This window comes from Phalacrocorax aristotelis, chromosome 12 (genome assembly GCF_949628215.1).
Source record: "Phalacrocorax aristotelis chromosome 12, bGulAri2.1, whole genome shotgun sequence".
In the NCBI taxonomy this organism is placed as follows: Eukaryota; Metazoa; Chordata; class Aves; order Suliformes; family Phalacrocoracidae; genus Phalacrocorax; species Phalacrocorax aristotelis.
Genome location: NC_134287.1, coordinates 18,917,609 through 18,936,492, shown reverse-complemented (window position 1 = coordinate 18,936,492; position 18,884 = coordinate 18,917,609). Strand labels below are relative to the sequence as shown.

Genomic DNA, 18,884 nt, shown 5'->3' with positions numbered 1-18,884 from the left:
GGGTTGTATAAATTTGGTTAAGGGCGTGCCCCCATTTTCTTCATCAATACCATAAAAACTTTATCTGGAATGTGTTTCAAGTTGTTTGCTTGTTTTCTGCTAAATCTCTCTTTCATTTAAGTTTTGTGGTGGCAGAAGGACACTGCTTTTTGCAGCAAAGGAATTGGGGATGTGGTGTTGGGCTGACCCAGTGGCCCGCACCGCCGTGCCACAGTCTTGTGTCCTCTGTTTTGAACGTGTTGATGGGACTCTGTCTTTAGAAAGCCTTGTTCTGTTAAATGTACAGCTCTGATGCTACTCTGGTGCATTTCTAAAAAAACTTTTTTCCTGCCAGGTCTGCAGACTGAGCTAGAAAAATACCCGGTTTCTGTTTAAATAAGTTATATTACTTTGAATAAAATAATCAGATCTGATTAATAGATTAAAAGAGGATTAAAATTGTTTCTTTTTTACCTCCTATTGACAGGCATAAATGACTTCAGTTATCTGCACACAAACTGCTTTGAGCTTTCCATCTACGTTGGCTGTGACAAGTATCCCCACGAGAGCGAGCTACCCGAAGAATGGGAGAACAACCGCGAGTCCCTGATTGTCTTTATGGAACAGGTATTCGACAGAAGAATAACATGATGACTCCTTTCAGATTGAAAGGGAGTTTAAGGTTTCTGATCTTTTTCTTGCATCACTAATTACATGATTATTGGTGTTTGTGGTAGAAACCTCACCTATAAGCAATACTGGCGTATCGCTTCAGCCAGGCTCTTTTAACTTAAGAGGACAAAATAACGAAGCTTGTTAAAATTTGACACGAGGGCAAAGCTTGCTAGAAATGACAGCCAGAAAAACCCAAAACCTTATGTCTGCTGCTTTGTCTGCTTGTTTTATTTTTCTCTTGAATTTGCCTCAGGAATCCTAACAGAATTTGTAAGCTGATTCAGAAGTAGCTAATGTCTGGAAGGCTGGTACTGGGTTAATAATGATATTTCAAAGTTGTGTGAACCATAAAGTAGGAATAGAATGCACTTAATTCACATACGGAATTAATTATTTGTTCTGTCTCTCTAATGGTAGTACTTTTCACTGCTGTGCAATATATATTCATATGTTTATTCTCTCAATAGGTCCATCGAGGCATCAAAGGCATAGTAAAAGATGTGCATGGAAAGGGACTCCCCAATGCAGTTATTTCAGTAGAAGGTGTTAACCATGACATTCGCACAGGTAAAAAATAAAAACATGAGTGCAAACAAGGAAGTTTAAGGTCTAAAAACAAAATACAGAAACTCATTGCAACTTTGAACTCTTTTCTGAGAAAAGCCAGCAGATAGTGCACAGTCCAAGGAGGGTGTTGCAGGACTGGCTCATGAGGAGGGAGTCACTTATTTCCATGAGGCAGCCGCGTAGACAAGAACAGAACTGTGGCTTTCCTCTGTGCCCCTCTTCCTCTTTCCACCTCTTCTAAAGTAGCGAGCAAATAGCCTTTCACTTGCCCAAAATCAATAGCCTGAGTAAGGCTGTGTCTAAAGAATTCTTATTGCTCCTTTTCTCATGTAAAGGTAGTGCAAATCTAACCCAGAATAATTACAGTGTTGAAAAACAAGGGTGTAGGTAATGCCTTGGTCTGGGCAAAGAGTGTTTCTCTGGCTATTAACAGTTATGGGATTGTGAAAGTGTTGGAGATGTGATCTAGAGCTTCGCCCAGAGGAGGAACAGCTGTTGCAGGGAAAGGGGAATTCTACAACCTGAGGAGTCTTCTGCAAAACATCACATCTTTATAAAAGATCATTGAATGGGGCTCAGTAGAGACACTCCAGGTGAATTTCAGCCCAGAGAATTACTTTTCAACATGTATAGTTTAAAAAAAAATCAACATAAATGGCGCTTTGCCTTGTTAGCACAGTCTCGATCTATACCCAGACACAGATACGTAGACTCAGAGTAAACTCTAAGCCTGTTTAATGGCCTGGAAAGTAGTTATGGCACTAAGTAAAAACTGCTTTAAGCAGACTCTAGCCAATTACAGGATTAATAGTAATACCTGAAAACTGTTGTTGGCAGGTAGTGGGCGGGACTGTGTCCAATGGCCGTTGTGTTTATGTAGGTACTGTACCATGATTTAAGACACGCAGTCATCTTAAATGGAGAAGCAGAGGGGATATAGCAAGGAGAGGAGCATGCAGAAAGAAATAGTGAAACAAGCTGTCAGCAGGAGTTTTTAGTGATTGCACTCAAAGTGCTGGCTGCAAGAGGTTAACAAGGTTTCTCTTGGATGTCTATGGAAAAGTAACATCATGGTGAATAATCAGGCAAATCATATTGGTGCATACTCTAGATTTGGTTCAATATTAGAAGCAGGAACACTAATTTTATGTATTTTTCACATCCTGACTGGCATTCAGGGCCTTTCATTTGCTGCCACTCTCACATGCTTTGCCACTGAGATACAGTATGGCATGCTTTGCCATGTAAACTGATTTCAGGCTATGGAATAACACAGAGCTTTAGCCAAGAGACTTCCAAACCTTTAATGTTTGCTACAGTAGATTATCTGAGCTAGATTATCTGAGAGAAATCTGAGTAGATTATCTGAGATAAATCTTGGAATATCTAACTTAGTTTATGATGAATTTTGTTTCAGTGCTACTGTCTCTCTGTTGTAAAACATGGAATGACAGATGTTTAATTAGGCAATAATGATTCTGCCTTAAATATTTCAAAATGGGCCCACTGGGAAATGATTCTAGGAATTAATGTAATCAGTTGTTTTTCCTTGTCTTGGAAGTCTTGGCAGTCTTGACAGACTGCCATAAACTGTAGGTTGTATTACTCTGTTAACAGAATTAATATATTACTCTGGGTGAGGCCAAGTACATGCAATAGGTGATTAATCTCCAGCTCTCAGTGCACTGGCTTGTCACATGAAAGAAAAATCAACAGTTTGAAGACAGCAAACATGCTGTCTTCATGGAGTCCTAGGAAATGAGTCCTAGTGGTGTGCATAATAAATGTGAAAGATCCCAGAATCCACCTTGTAACGTTCAGGGAATATTGCAGCTCTATTTACATCTAGACTTAGAGCTGAGCTTCTGTGGTGCAAGGCCATCTGCACTTGTCAGGAAAAAGTACTTGGTTCAGTCTTTTTAATTCTTCTTTTCAATGAGACGTTTAAACTGACACTCTTGTTTGGAAATCACTTTGTAGATGGGAACATAAAAGTTCTGGCTTGTTCTATATTATACAGATAACAGCGTATGTCTCATTAGTCTTTGAAACTAGAGGATTTGTGCTGAAGCCAGAAAGCTAAAATGACACATATAACTCCAGAGAGAGAAGGCAAATTGTCAGCATTCTTCTTTGATTTATACCTTTTAAAATGAAAAAGGTATCCATTTAAACCTCTGAGTTGCCTTGATATGAAAAGTAGGAGAAGAATTATGGCCACTATCTCTATTCATATCGGTTTTGTTTAAAGTGAGCTAAGCAGTAAGGTATCTACTTTTTCTTTGGTACATTAATGTGGTCAACTACCCCGCAGAGCCAGACAAATGTCGTCTGTAAAGGCCCTCTAATAACATTTACTTGTTTGAGAAAATGTCTCTGCTGCTTCTTGTGGACAAAAAAGTGCATGGAAAGCACTTTTTTTTAACTTTCTCTTGGACATACAATACATCTTATGGGAAGAGAGGGCTGCTGACACTAAGCTAACAATATTAATAGGCTAATTGAAGTCATTGATTCTGAGAATAAAAGCTTTGTTGAAAATTATTCCATTTTCTCTTGATGCAGATGTAGCTATTGATTAAGTCTGAGTGACTACATGTTATTACAGTTAGATGTGGACTGTGCTCTACCAGATAACCTTTGTAAAAGAGTTCATCCATTGGATGCCCAAATGCACCTGGACACGTTTTTCCCCATGGTGCAAAGGCAGTTTTGTGTGTTGCTTCCTATAATTGCACTTTTTGAAAATCTCAAAGCAAATCTCGATAAAGAAATACACAGTTTCCTTCTAGTGAAATAGTTCTGTATTACAGCCTGTGCCAGACTCCAAAGGAGGATGCATATTTCTGTGTGATTTTCGCAATAAAGCATAATTAATTTAACTTCACACAATGTTCAGAGAAATTTTTATGAATATTTTAGAATCTTTCATATGTTTTAAGTATACAGTATGTAACAAAACCCAAAGATTTTGAAGCAGCGTTTAGTAATATTCAATAACATAAGTCTAACTAAGCATAATTCTGGTATTATAACTCTAGCCTCATTCCTGGCTGTCTGTTCAGTAAAGAAAAGTTAAATTTTAGTTGCTACATGTATTGGGTGTGCAGGACTATGGCTAGCTTTCCTGGAGGTAACAGAGCATTAGCTTAGATTTTTATATTGTATTTATATTAGTAAAATTTTGTACATTTAAGTGTAAATATGACACTAAATTGTAGCAAAGGTCTGTCCTACCAGGCTCAAAGAGTGTTCCTTTTAATTGAAGTGTTTATGGAGCCATCTGACATGTTTAATTTATAATAATATTATCTTTGTATTTTACACATTGTTATTTTATCTAAGCAGACATGGCAATTCTTTTCCAGACCCAATAGGAGGAGATTGTCTGCCTCCAGCCTGCTTCCACTGGAGCCTATTCTTTTAGCAAACCTATTATTTACTAAATTTATCTGTTTTTTAACATTCTGTTTCTCTTGCCATCTGCTCTGAAATTTTTACCTATTACATTTAATCTGTTTTTTTTAAACAAACAAAAAAACCTTTTAGTCTGGTATTAAATTCTGGGCAATGACAGCAGACAGATATACTAATGTCTACTTACTTGTAAATGCAAAGGAGGTAAAGTGCATGCTGCTAATAGTTTAATATCCAGCTTTGTAATAAGTTCCTGGTGGTGTGTGAATGTGTAGATTTTTTTCTGGCCTTGTGTGCGGGGTTGTGATGAACTGGCTATTAAATGTGTCAGAAAAATGTGGGTCAGTTTTGAAATCCAGGGACTAAAGCCAGCCTCTGAGTAGGGATGCGTTCACAGCCACGCACAGGGTGATACAGAGCCTTTTGCCAGCCCTCTAGTACTGCCAGAGCATTTACAGCTAAAAATGAGCCCTTAGGGATAAATTAAAAAAACCTGGGCAGCTTTGTGTTTTGATTAAGGTGCCAATGGACAAAATAGTAAGGGAGAACTGAATAAAGAGCTTCTCTGAGAGCCCTTCAGAAAAATGCCTGAGTCCTGAGAAACAGGAAATGTGAACTTTATTCATCACACCAAGTGGGGTCAAACTGGCTGAAGAAAAGCCTGAGCAAGCTGTTGGGCAGGAACGAACCTGACTGGGTGTGCTACTTGCACACTATTTCACACTTGCATTCAGAGATGGCGATATCAGGGTATAATTGATATTGCTGTTTTGCTAACACTTGCTGTTTGCAAACACATTCATTGTTTTATCAAGCCCTAAATTAAAATCATGTTTCTCTAAACAGAGGCTAGCTGGTCTGATCTTTTCGCAGATGTAATATTTTTATCCAAATCCTCTTTAGTTTTTGCAATACCCTGCACTGCAAACAACTCAAGGCTAGTTATAATCAGGTTGCCAGTTCTTATCAGTCTTAAAAAAAAATTGACCTCTTCATACAGGAGATGTTGCATTTCTATTTAGATTCAGCATTGCATATTTGAATATGCACTTTCATTCCATAGTGGGTTTTCCCTGGATAGAGTGCAAAACTAATTTTAGATATTAGCGTTTCACCTTTTTCAGCCCACAGCTAAGCACGCTTTCTAGTTAAAATAATATTTAAAAAGAAGTCTAAAACTATCCTTATGTACGTATGGGTAACATGAGATCACATATGGGAAAAAAGAAGAAAACAAAGTCCTGATTCAACAAGGTGTTAAAATACGTTTTGCTTTATGCATGAGAGGTTTGGTGGATTACAGGAGCTCTCTTCATGCACTTACCAGGTAAGCAAGTGGTTATGAATCCTGATGAATTATAGTTAGTAGGAAAATTAGTGTAATAACACTCAATATAAGATTTTATGGAAGGGGATATTTGCTTAGATCTGTGAGTTGACATTATGCATTCACACTCTCTGCATATTAAGTAGCACTAAAATGCATGTGTCCAGGCTGTCCAACCAGCATCCTGAGTGTGATGTGGGTACTCCACTGGAGCTTCTCTTCCTTGGTAACTTAGCAGTAGTTTGGGGAATGTCTTTTATACCCCTCAGGAATCACTAACAATTAGAAGGTGACCCTTTGGCTCAGGATCTTTTTTACTTCAACGGAGAGAAAACTTAGGCCAGGTTGAAGCCCATTGTCATTTTTTCATCATTTGGAAAATACGTTTCAGGTGTGTTTTGTGAGGTTGGCAGGACGAGGAGGGGTACGTGTGATGCTACTCTGCGCTGGTACAGCCTCACCTCGAGCGCTGTGGGCAGTGCTGGGCACCACAGGACACTAAGGGTATAAAGCTACTGGAGAGTGTCCAGAGAAGGGCCACAAAGTTGGTGAAGGGTTTAGAGGAGAAACTGTACAAGGAGGGGCTGAAGTCCCTGGGTCTGTTCAGCCTGGAGCAGAGGAGGCCGAGGGCAGCCCTCATGGCGCTCTGCAGCCCCCTCCCAAGGGCAGGAGGAGGGGCAGGTGCTGATCTTTCCTCTCTGGTGACCAATGCCAGGCCCCGAGGGAATGGCAGGGAGATGTGCCAGGGGAGGGTTAGGCTGGGTATTAGGGAAAGGTCCTTCCCCCAGAGGGTGGTGGAGCCCTGGAACAGGCTCCCCAGGGAGGCATCACGGCACCAGCCGGGCGATATTCAAGCAGCACTTGGCCAAGGCCCTCAGAGACACGGTGTGAATTTGGGGTGTCATGTGCAGGGACAGGGGTTGGACTCAATGATCCTTGTGGGTCCCTTCCAGCTCAGGACATTCTATGATTGTATGATTCTATGATGTGGGGCAGCCTCACTGACACCCCCCTGGTGGGAAGATGCAGGCTTGCTGCCTGTGCTGTCATCTTACCCATGTGCATCGATTTCTGTATTCTCATAAACATCAACTTCCTCAGGGAGAAAGGGCCTCTGTCCTGAAAACCATCTCTTTTCCTACCAGGAGCCGATGGGGATTACTGGCGTCTCCTCAACCCGGGGGAGTACGTGGTGGGTGTGAAGGCGGAGGGCTACACCGCCGCTACCAAGACCTGTGAAGTCGGCTATGACATGGGAGCTACCCAGTGCGACTTCACTATCTCCAAAACCAACCTGGCGAGAATCAAGGAGATCATGAAGAAGTTTGGGAAGCAGCCGATCAGCCTGTCCGTCCGGCGGCTCAGGCAGAGGGCTCGGCAGTGGCGGCAGCAGCGATAGACCTCAGCCCGGCAGCCCGCGGCATCCATGAGCTCTGCTTCTATCAGCCTGGCTGTAGTCGTAGTGAGAGTTACATAGCCCGTCTCTTCATACATATTTCTCTGCACGAGGCCTTTCTGTTAGTGGAGCTGGATGAGTAGTGGGGTTTCTCAGTTTGGCAAAAAATCAGAAACAAAAGTCAAGTTGAACCAAAATAAGCCCCAGTTTGGGGGGAGAGGCAGGAAGAATGTAGAAAGATGTCTTGAGTTAATCTGGAGTGAAATTTTTTTGCTTGTTGGGTTATTTAATCCTTTGTAAATCTGTTTTCTTTAAAAATAGAAAAAAGAAAAAAGAGAGATACTTATAAAGAAGTGTTGTTTTGAAAGAAAAACTGAAAAATGTTGCTTTTAAAGTATGAAAATGGTATATTTTTGAAATTCAAAAAAGTTTTTACACTCTTTACATTTTAATCTCATATAGGAGGAAAGCTGAGAGGGGACAACTTCTGTTGAATATCATTAAAATTTGTGTCAAAATTTCAGTCCCCTTTTCCCTGAAAGTCCACCTTTTGACAAGCACCATAATATTTTGGGAAAATACCTGAAGTGAATAACCCACCTTAGCTTTCCTGCTTGGGTTGTTTATATTTAAGGATATCTTGTGATTCCAGAGTTTAATGACAGGAATGGTTTTCTTCTCTGGCTTTTTAAGGCCATGTTTTTACTCCATGAACTAAAGCTAAGCAAAAGGGCATGGGATAAGGATCACTGCAGCACTGTGGCATGGCACCCCCTCTCTAACCTGGGAGAAGGACTTGAAACAAAGCTTTTTCTTGTAGATACAGCCAGTCATATCTTGCATATGAAAGGAGAGATTTGATCACTGGCATGTTCTTATTTCACAAACCCACTGACTTCATATTTTTTCTTGGTTTTGGCCTGCCTGTAATTGCCTTTTGTGCTTGTGCACACCTTGTGCCACTGTCTTCCATGACATACAAGGGATTTTGTATTCCTCTGCATGGTCTGCTCATCTTGCCACTGCAGCTGCTGCTACTTTTCTGGCCTCATGACTCTGACAGCAGGATTTTTGCTTTATTGTTGGCTTTTAAGTAACAAAACTGTACAGCAGGATAGTACTGAGGTTCAGGAAAGATGCAGATCATATCTAAGAATGAATGAAATAAACACTGGTCAAAATATCAGCTGGTGAAAATCAACTTTGCTCTGTTAGCTTCGATGTTGCAGCCTTAATTATACCAAATGAAGGGCCAGCTGTATGATTTTAGCCAGTCAAAAGTCTGCAGCTAAATAAACGTCTCTCCATATGCTTGGTAGAAAGACTGCGGCACACACTTCCAAGTACAGTTCTGTTTAAAACATTTTAACTGCTATTACAATTTTTGCCTATTTGATATAATTCTTGGAAAAGTCGATCACCAAAGTATCATTCAAAACAGAAAAATAAAGTGCAAGTAGAAAACTTACTGTAAAAATATCACGTGCCGTCTGTATTAAATCTTTTTTCTTGTCAACAAATCTTGTAAACACATAAAAAGCAAAAGATTGTGGACTGAATTATATAATCGCGCACCCTTGCATAAATAGTTGTATTTTAAATTTCTTAGAGAATTCCAGCCCATGCTTGTTCTGCAGATACCATTAAATAACAGCAATGCATTTGGCAGCAAGGGCTCAAAGAAAATACATACATAATTTTCTATAACTGAAATTATGGAACTCTGATTCCTAGTCAGCATCATTTAAATTAAATAACAGAAGTAAACAAATAATTCCATCATTGCATTAGCATTTGTAATTATATTTTAGTTATTTCACTCTGTTTACCACCCTTAACATTCTATATGCAATATATTTTTGTATAGCAAATATAACAGCAACTTGTCAAGAAGGGTTTTTTTGGCAGCTGAGGAGGGATTAATGCTGTTTTGTGCAGGTCGCAATGTGAAATAGTTTTGGAACATGGAGCAATGACAGCAGACAATTTGTTAGCAGTTTAATTTGGCTTGTTCTTTGGCATATGTAGATATTGGGGTTTTTTTACCACCACCATAGATCAGGGCCATACACGATTTTTTGTGTTATGAATTAATGGAGTTTCCCGGGTGGCTTCTCTCTGGAGTTGCACGAAGGCTACCCAGTCAACTTGCTAGGATGGTTGGCATGCACAGGAAAACAAGGAACTAACCAGCCAAATTTAAATCACTCTGGTAACCAGACTGAAGGTGGAAACCACTATCTTAGTCCAGACAGGTCAGTTCTTTCTACCTTGAAATAATGTTTCAGGCTGGTTTGAGATTTTACAAACCTAGAGGTCCTTATGCTTTGTTCTCATGTACGAGGTGATCTCAGCGAGAAGTTATTTTCATTTGATAGCAACAAGTGGATTTGATGGGAAATTCTTCAATGTCTGTTAGCTAAAATTAGATGGACTCTGTTTGCTGAAGACCTTCGTAACATCAGATGCTGAAGACCATGGCCTTGGTGATCTTTACTGGCCATGACTGGTGCTTACGCCTACTTGGGCAGAGCAGAACTATGACTAATGCAGGTGATCTTACTACATTTTAGTCCAGGCATTATTAAATAAATGGCCTAATAGCTGTCAAGTGTACTTGTCTGTGCAATTATTTTTTGATTGTCCAGCACCTTTACACTGGAGAAGACTCATGTTCAAAGGAATTTTACTGGAACTTCAGATGTGTGAATATCTTGTGCTGAGATAAGATGCTTATGCCTGCCCTGAGTATAATAATACTGAATGGATGCATGGCCTATTTACTGCTATAGTTATGCACTCAGAAGTTAAAATGTTCATTTACTTTGAAATGTATAGCACTGCCATTTAACTTTTAGATAGATATAAACCACAAACCAATAAATCTAGATACCAGTGTTTTCTATTTATCTACCTCTTCCAAGTCTTTAGAACAGGTACTTTTTCCTAAATTCTGCTCTTTTAATCTTTTTTCCTTTTAGTGTGGTAGGAAAATAGACAACCCTGCGGAAGCGACAGGAAATAAAACTTGAGGATGGATACGCTCCTTTTATGATTACAGATCCATTTTAACAGCTACTTATACAAGGACTTTGCTAAGCTTTGATCATCCCTGATACAAAAGAAAAAATAAAATCCCTTCCATGTAATAAGAAATTCAGCTGCACAGTCTCACTCATACAGTGAAGGTTAAACAAATAAAAAGTTCAAACAGGACATATTCCACTCTCCTTGATAATACCAGCCATCAGTCATCTGCTCCCATGCAGAGCCCTGACAATCATAAAATAGTGTGAGCTGGCTGGCTTCTCCTTGACTATCCATGTCATGCTATCCAGCTATTCATTTTTTATCTGTTTAATTATCACAACTTTTATCACCCCGTATCTCAGTTTTTCTCATCCATCTTCGTAACTACAAGTACGTTAACCTCTCAGAGACAGATCCCAGTATCTGCAACTCAGCTTGGGAATGCTGAAGCCAATAAAACTGTATCTACTCAAACTGTATCTACTTACACATGTCGGCATAAGTGTAGTGAAACTTGGTAATCTGTAGCCCAAATTTAACCTGCTGGCACCAGAAGACTGTTAGGAATATCCAAGTATTCCTTTTACCAGGAGGTTGAGCTCTGTGTGAGTAAAACACACTGATAAAAATGAATGTAAATTAAGTTATTGACTATGCTGGTGAAGAAATGCATTTTTTTGCTGGGTATTTTAAGCCTGTCACATATTTTCAGCCTCTGTCACCAACTACTTTCCTTTCCTTTATCCATGTAGAGTTGAGGTTTTTCCTTCTCATCTCAGCTCCTTATTTTCAGTGAATATGGGACATCTTCCCAAAAAGTAGATTTCAGCAGCCAGTGACAGAATTATACAGCCAGATTTACTTGCCTCTTTTATCATGCTGTGGTAGGTGGTTGACCTTTTTGAGAAACACTGGAACAGAGATGAGTTAACTTAAAAGAGGGTACGAGTAGTTTCATGCCAATGACTTTCACCAGTTAACCTTTAAAAATTGGCATGTGATATATTTGCTATGGGTCTGAAAATGGCCAAGTTTGGAGGCAAATGTGCCTCTTTACCATTTATCTTTGTAATTCGTCTCTGTGAATTCAGTCATAATACCATAAGCCTGAGGGAGGGAGTACAAATGCACATGCAAGTCATATATTGCAGTAGCATCACCTCCTGCTGCAGTACACTGCTATGCCGGCATAGAAACACTGCAGGGAAAGAAAACAGCTCTGTGTGCAGCTACCAGCTATCCAGCAGGAGCCCAAAGAAGCTCCATTTCATACTCACTAAGAGGATACAATTTTCCAAAAGCCTTTTTCCTTTCTTATTGGAGCAGTTGCATACATGGAAACAGGGTCAGTGATTTTTACAATTGATTTCATGGATAATTTTAGTGCCACTTTTGCCTCTGCTTCTTCGTGCTATCCTAGTGGAAAGCAGTTTCCTCAGTCCTTTTCAGTCCTTAATAAATACTTCTGAATCTTTTTGGCTTCAGGTGATTAACTTACAGAAGTTTTAGGTCTTTACTCTGGTATTTCCTTAATTTTCCAAGTTTAAATCACATCTATACACTTAGTCTAATGTGCTTACTAGTCTTTAATTTCTTTTTAAATGTCATTTAGCTTGAGCTGACATTTTTGCATTTCACTGTAGGGCTGTAATATGATTTCTGAGCTGCAAAATTTATGTTCAATGAAGCCATCACAGTGAATGCAATCTTGTGCCTGGAACAGTAAGTCACTAAATAGCCATTCTCTGCCATCTTCCACTGGTATAATCACCATTTTACAGCATACATAGCCAGTTTAAGCCTAGGTGAGACTTAGAAACCCACCAAGTCCACATTCAGAGTTGCAGGAAGATTTTTTGAAGAGTTGTTGTGGTAGCTTCTCTACCCTTTTAACCTGACTAGTTACCTAATTTTATTTTGGTGGAGATTTGGATTATTGCTTCCCATGAAAATTTTAAACAGTGTTTTCATGCTCATTATCTGTTCCACGCTCATTAGGCAGAAAAGGACATTTTTATGCCTTTCATGCATTTCAGAGGGGCTGTATTGACTGGACAACTTTTAGTATAACATTTCAGCTCATACCTACCTGAAATTAGTATCTTTACTGGTAAAAAATTCTAAGAATGGATTTTGGAAAGCCTGTGAAAAAAGTTTAGGCAGTGAACATAAAGGCACTATATAGCTGCGTGTTTACACACTTAGTCTGCCTTTTCAGATATATGAGTGCCTTTAATCATCTGCTATAGTGCCAGGCTCAGAGGGGTTAAACTCATCTTCCCCTCCCCTGAGTCTGGTGCTTTGTACAGGCTGGATTAAACAATATCCCATACAGTTTTCCGCTCAGGCTACTTCGCTTGACTCTAAACTGATCTTCAGAGACCTTTCAAGCACTTACCTCTCCCCATGAGCCAGACTGCCAGATGGAGGTCCAGCCTGCTGTGAAGGTCGTCAGAGCATGGCCGGAGTGCCGACATCGCACTGGAGATAAAATTTGGGCTCTCAAGGTATAGCAGCAATTATGAAAGTGGGGGTCTTTTTCAGCAAAATACTACAAAGAAGCATTGCACTGCTCTGCAACTGCCTACTCTTTTGGCTTAATACTATTCTAAGAGAAGGTGTGGGCAATTCGGAAAGCTCTATTTTTCCTAATCAGGACACAGATAAAGAAAAAGCTGAAGGACTGATGAACAGCAAATGTTGAAAAAGAAAAAAAAAAAGATTAAATGATAGCTCCTAAGGAGTGCTTTGCATTTAGATTTATGAAGACTTTATGAAGAAGTTATAGACGTATTTAAAGTTGTCTTGCAACACCTATGAAATCCATACAAAAATAAGCACTTTTCCCCAGTGGTTTAAATAATAAATCACCCTGCTCTTCACTCCGTACCAACGAAATGCAATGTCCAGAGTAGACTGGCACTAAAAGCAGCTGAAAGATCCTGTCTCAGATGGTAAAGCATCAATGTGCACAGTGGCTTTCAAGGCCAGAAAAAGGTATATGGACATATACAGAGCTAAAGAAATATGTAAATACAGAGACCCAGGATGTAGCTTCAAGCACGGCAGCGTGGTAAGTGCCTGTATGGAGGGAGTCCAACCATGCTTGTGATAAAAATATATATACGGAATGGGTTCTTCAAAGAGAATGAGATGCAAAATAAAACCAGACCCACAAAAAAAAGACCAAAACACTTTGCTTTTTCTAAGCAAAATAAGCAAACCAAAAACCTCCTCTACATGTTCAAAATAATATTTATGAATAGTAATACCAAATCACAGTTATGAGCAGAAAGATTTCTCTTTTCCATTCTAAATCTGTACTGTATATTCTGAAATACTGATGTGGTCTAGAGAAAGCAGTTAGTAACAATTCACACTTATTATATGAATTAATATCAACCACCAGATATTTTAATTATTCTAGTCATTAACTCTCACTTAATTTGCAGGAGCTGCTTTCTAAAATTCAATGCACCACTTATGTCAACAGCACAAGCATTCGTATTAATTCTGTTCTATCCTAAAAGCAACAAAAAAGAGCGTTCAGGGTAAATCATCATTTAAAGACCTAACAAAATTCTGCCAACCTTATTGTCAGCAAGTAAAAATATGAAAAATGGAATTACTTTTTGAGGTTGAGATATGACAGAAATTCAATTCCTAGGTTAATAAGGATCAATGGCAGCATAATCTCACTTGAATAGACCAGGGCAATTTAAATTTGAGATCTATTTCTTACCACAAGGATCTGGATCTGATTACACAGCTTCAGGTTTGGTTTTTGGTTTTGGTTTTGTTTGGTTTGGTTTGGTTTTTAATGTAAAAGGCGTTAAAATCACATTCCTATTTATTATCGTTTTGTGAGCCCTCTAACTCACCAGTGAATCACAGAATCACAGGTTGGAAGGGATGTCAGGGATCATCTAGTCCAACCTTTATCATTAATTTGGTTGTCTCCTAGTGGCATGCCACAGCTCTAACCCAGCTCACTAATCAGGTCCTGGTGGCTCCAAGGTTGGATCAGGGTGTCTCAAGCAGAACTTGTAGACTTACAGTATAATCTGGAAAGCAGTTGGAAGTGTAATGGAAAAAAAGACACTGCTTCTATGATCTACACTGTATCTGCCTAAATGCAAAAGTTTATTTTTCTGCATTTGGCTCATGAATGGCATCTAGAGCCACTATAATGAACAGGATGGTTTCCAGTAACATTTCAACACCCTGTGTTTGCACTGAAGGACCAAGACCATTGAGTCAACAGCTTCACCGGAAACGAAGGTAAGTTGTTAAATCTGCCTCTTCAGTTTAATTCTAAATGCTTTTTCTACTGTTTGTTGCTACATTGTAATTTTAAAATGCTAAAATATGTTACTTGAGTGTTCCAACTTTGATAGTTATTCTTCAGAGACACATGGTATCTGGTTTTACTGAAATTTCATTGTGTTTCATTGCACACATCATACCACTTTGCAAGAAGGTCACCAAGAATCGGTTTCATGACTCTGAGTCGCTGTAAATTTGAGTACTGATGGTGCTAAATTTTCAATAGCTATGCCACATTCAGCATTAAGTGATGTGAAGAACTTACATGATCTGGAGAAAATCCAGCATTATAAAATCAGTTTCTTGCTAATGAAAGTGTTCATACAAATTAATTGATGAATTTCCTTCTTGGCTTTGGAAGCAATCCATCATTCTTAAAGTAGTAGGAGTCTCCAGAGAGTACTTTTTATATTATCACATTCTTTAGATGTATTATTAATTCCTTGACTGCTGGATGACTGAAAATCAAATGTAGTAAGCCCTTGAGAATGACGGGGTTTCATCTGGCCACTTGCTTTGTGGCTTACTGGTACTAACTTTGGGTAAAGTAATGAAGAGCAAATTTTCCCCATTTTAGAAAACGCACCGTGAATGCTGGTTGAGAAGAAATACTATGACCAGATCTGCACGAAATATAAATCAATAGAGCTTCCCCAGAATTTATCCTTGTAATCTGCAGGGAACTTGTTTGCTTCTTAGGTTAGTGTTTGGGAAATGAGAACAGAAAAAGCATGAAATTGGTGTGGGGAGAAAGATAACCACTTTTTCAGAGAAAAGCTGAAACATAAAAAAGAGGATTCAGGTTGAAAGCTTCTACTCACCTATTTGTCCTGAAAAATATTCCCTAAATTGTCTATTCCTGAAGTTTCATATAGTTCCTGTTTTTGAAGCCCTCAGTGAGATGGCCAACAAGGAACAGCCTACACGGTTGGCATTTGAAGATTTCCAGTCCAAATCAGAGAGTTCAGAAGCAGATGCTGGCACATTTTATTGATCCCCAAATATTGATAACTCTAATTTTTCAAATAAGAATAAAATTACTCTGAATTTTAGGATCTAGCAGGAAGGAGAAGACAGTATTTTTCACACCAAGGGACTCGGAAGAGAGATAGTAAAAGCTCAGGGTAGGAAATGGGAGGGTTGAAGAAGCATTCCTTCCACGAGTTTATGTTTTGACATGAACATCATGTTCAGCGTGAAGGAGGAAATGGTATTATATCCTTCTCATGCCAGGAAGATGGACAGTCAATGGAGCACATGTGAAATAATCCAAGCTAGGGCTCTGTTCAACCTCCTGTTCAAAATATTTGGCCCATACCAGGCACAGGTATTGCTCTGAGTCATCGCTGCCATTCCAACAGAGTCTGGAGAGAGGTGTTGAGTTTCTAGAAAGATATTAAAGAAGTATCATGAACTGCTAAGGATGTTGAAATGATCCATTCCCAATTTAAAATAAAATGAATATGTTATTAGGGGAAAAAATAAACTCTGGAGGGGGAACAAGGAATAAATAAGGATGTTAAAAATAATAGAAAGATGAGTCTGTGACCCACAATGATACCAGTGTGTGTGTGTTTATCTGCCTTGTGTGGGCATGTTGTATACACTTCATATGTTTACTTTCAGTAGACAGAAGCAATTATGATGACAGGCAGCCCTCAGGGGGCATCAACACTACAGAGCTGCCAATTGTTTGACATTAGAAAAACCAAACTGTGCAAATGTAGCCTTATTATAGTAACAATCAAAGCAGAATGAAGGAGTCTGTAGTATTTATCAGCTTTCCTGATTATATCTCTTTGAATTTGTTTCAGTGATGAAGCTGTAGCCTAAGAACTCAAGATGCAAAACAGTGGTTTTAACATCCCTCCATTCCTCCTAAAAAGAAAAATGGAGGGGACAAAGCAAAAGCAAAACAAAACAAAACCCAAAACGCAACCCCCAAAAAAATCACAAAAAACCAACCCCACCCTGCAGAAGAAAACTCCAGTCTCCTGTGGCTTCTGTGTCTGAAAATGCTACCTTGAAATATTTTGGACCTTGGTCATGGTTTTGCATAAGTCAGGTTTAAAAGAGGCATTGAAGAGGAGACAAGAACAAAGTCTCATCTGTTGAAGCCATGTAAAACCTACTGACATCAGGATAAAATTTCCCAGCCACTTTGTCACTGCATTTGGTAGACTTACTTCCTTATCAGTAATTCAAAGACAGTCATTGTGGATCACCAAGAGACACTTTTTATCCAATTCCTCCTGTGAAAGTATGATGATTTTCCACATCAGATTTGTGACCCATCCCTACTTGAATGTTTGTAAAAGGTCCAGGACATTGTAGGTGCTGCTGTAAACAAAGTACTAATAAAAAGATGGCATTTGAGCTCTGGTAAAATGCTGCCAGCATATTTATTTATACTACAGATCTCCCCAGAAGGATCTCAGCTTTTGGTTTTTTAAAAGAAATAAATTTCTACCCTTCAGAGTTGTAGAAGAAAGCTAAAGGTCAGAAGTTCGCAAGCATCTGGAGAAACCATGGCCAGATACAAATGTCCTCAATTATATTTTTTCTGCTGATTTTGTTAGTTTTTAAGCTGAACCCATGAATTTGCAAGAGCCAGACTAGACATTTTTAAGACATTGGACTTGTACTATTATGAGGACATTTTGTTTTTCACTTGTTGCTTCCTAAGACTGCTTTTCTTATAGGAATTTTGTGTTTAACATTAACATTGAGCTTATAAAAATATTTGCTGTACTTAGTAGATCACTTTAATCACAGTACCCACAGTGATTGCCTTTGCCCCTTCGCCCCTCTCTAAGTTCTATGCACCCTATCTTATACACCTTACCATCTTATGCACCTTATCTTATACATTAAGCATCAGCTTTCCAGAGAGAAACCCAGAGCCTGAGTCACTGCTGAAAATCACCCTGTTTTGGTGAAAAAAAGTTCTGCGATGTTGTTTTGTTGGCAAAAGAAAAGAGAACTGGAGAACAGTGACAGTCCCAGGAGAGAGAGGTGTCACGTAAGAAGACATGGGGACTGGTGGGGTAACTGACACATCCAGCATTGTACATTTATTATGGTTTGTACAGAAAACTCCCTGAAATTCAGCTGTAACTGCTTCCCTTCATCAACTAGCCATCTCTCAAAAGCTGATCACTTGTTTGGGATGGTGTAGAGAGAAACAGTGTAAGGGGCAAGAAAATAACAAGAGAAAGCCTAAAAGACACACACCTGCAGTATGCTCATGCAAACCATCCCAGAGGGAGAGGATGCGAGAGAGAAGAGACTTGGGAGTAAGAAAATGGTGTCCCTCGTTTTCATTCCTTCAGGGGAACAGTACTTGAAGTACAAATAAACTGAGTAGCATCACCAGTGCTTGTCTCTATAACATTTTTTCTTACGAGCGCAATGTGGGAGGGGAGGGGATGGTGGCAGCAGTATTCACGGCAGTGGCTGGTAGTTTTTTGCAGTTCACTGGTATGTTGTTCCAAAGGCAAAGGCACAATTTTCAAACTTCTGCAAGCTAAACTAGCTTTAACAATGAACATCATACCTGCATGTTATAAACAAATGTATTTTGAAAAACCTAAGAGACTGATTCTAAAACAGTACTGTATTTCTTGAATAGGAGTTCACAGGAAGCATTCCTAAATAGGAGACAGTCTTAAATGTTTAGAGCCTTTCAAATACCCCATATGCAGCACGTTTCTTTCTGCAAGACAAAAAAACAGAGTTCTTGAAACCCTGATATAAAAGCATGTTAAATGATTTAAAAAACAAACAATGGAGCAGGACAGGTCTTCATGGTCAGTGTGGTAGATAATATCTTTTTCTTCTTACTGCTTCTTGAGAAGTACCAGAAGATACCTGAAGTCATTGCCTTCATCCCGTTCTCCAAGGCAGGAGCAACATGCACATCTACCCACCCTGTCCAGGCAAGTAAGATATATAAAGCAAGCGGTATACCACGTCAAGTGACACTAAATGGCTGCCTGGAAGCTTGTTTGTAGTATGCTCATCAGCCAGTTGGACCAGAAGGCTGAAGAATGTGGTATGGAAAGGCAAAAATATACAGAGTCTACATAAACAGAAATCAGGACACGTGTGTGTTTTGATGGCTTAATGCTTCAGTGCCCCATCCATAGAGGCTGCTGCAGCCGAGCT

General features: G+C 39.3%; 1 protein-coding gene across 1 annotated transcript in view; it reads left to right on the top strand.

The window, feature by feature from the left end:
* The window catches only part of CPXM2 (carboxypeptidase X, M14 family member 2), a 79,303-nt gene extending 71,600 nt beyond the window's left edge, over positions 1-7,703 (top strand). Inside the window, exons 11-13 of the mRNA XM_075107636.1 lie at positions 467-606; positions 1,122-1,221; positions 7,111-7,703. Of these exons, the coding sequence (XP_074963737.1) occupies positions 467-606; positions 1,122-1,221; positions 7,111-7,364 (494 nt within the window). The 3' untranslated portion in view covers positions 7,365-7,703. The remainder of the gene's footprint in view (positions 1-466; positions 607-1,121; positions 1,222-7,110) is intronic.
* Positions 7,704-18,884: the final 11,181 nt, after the last annotated feature.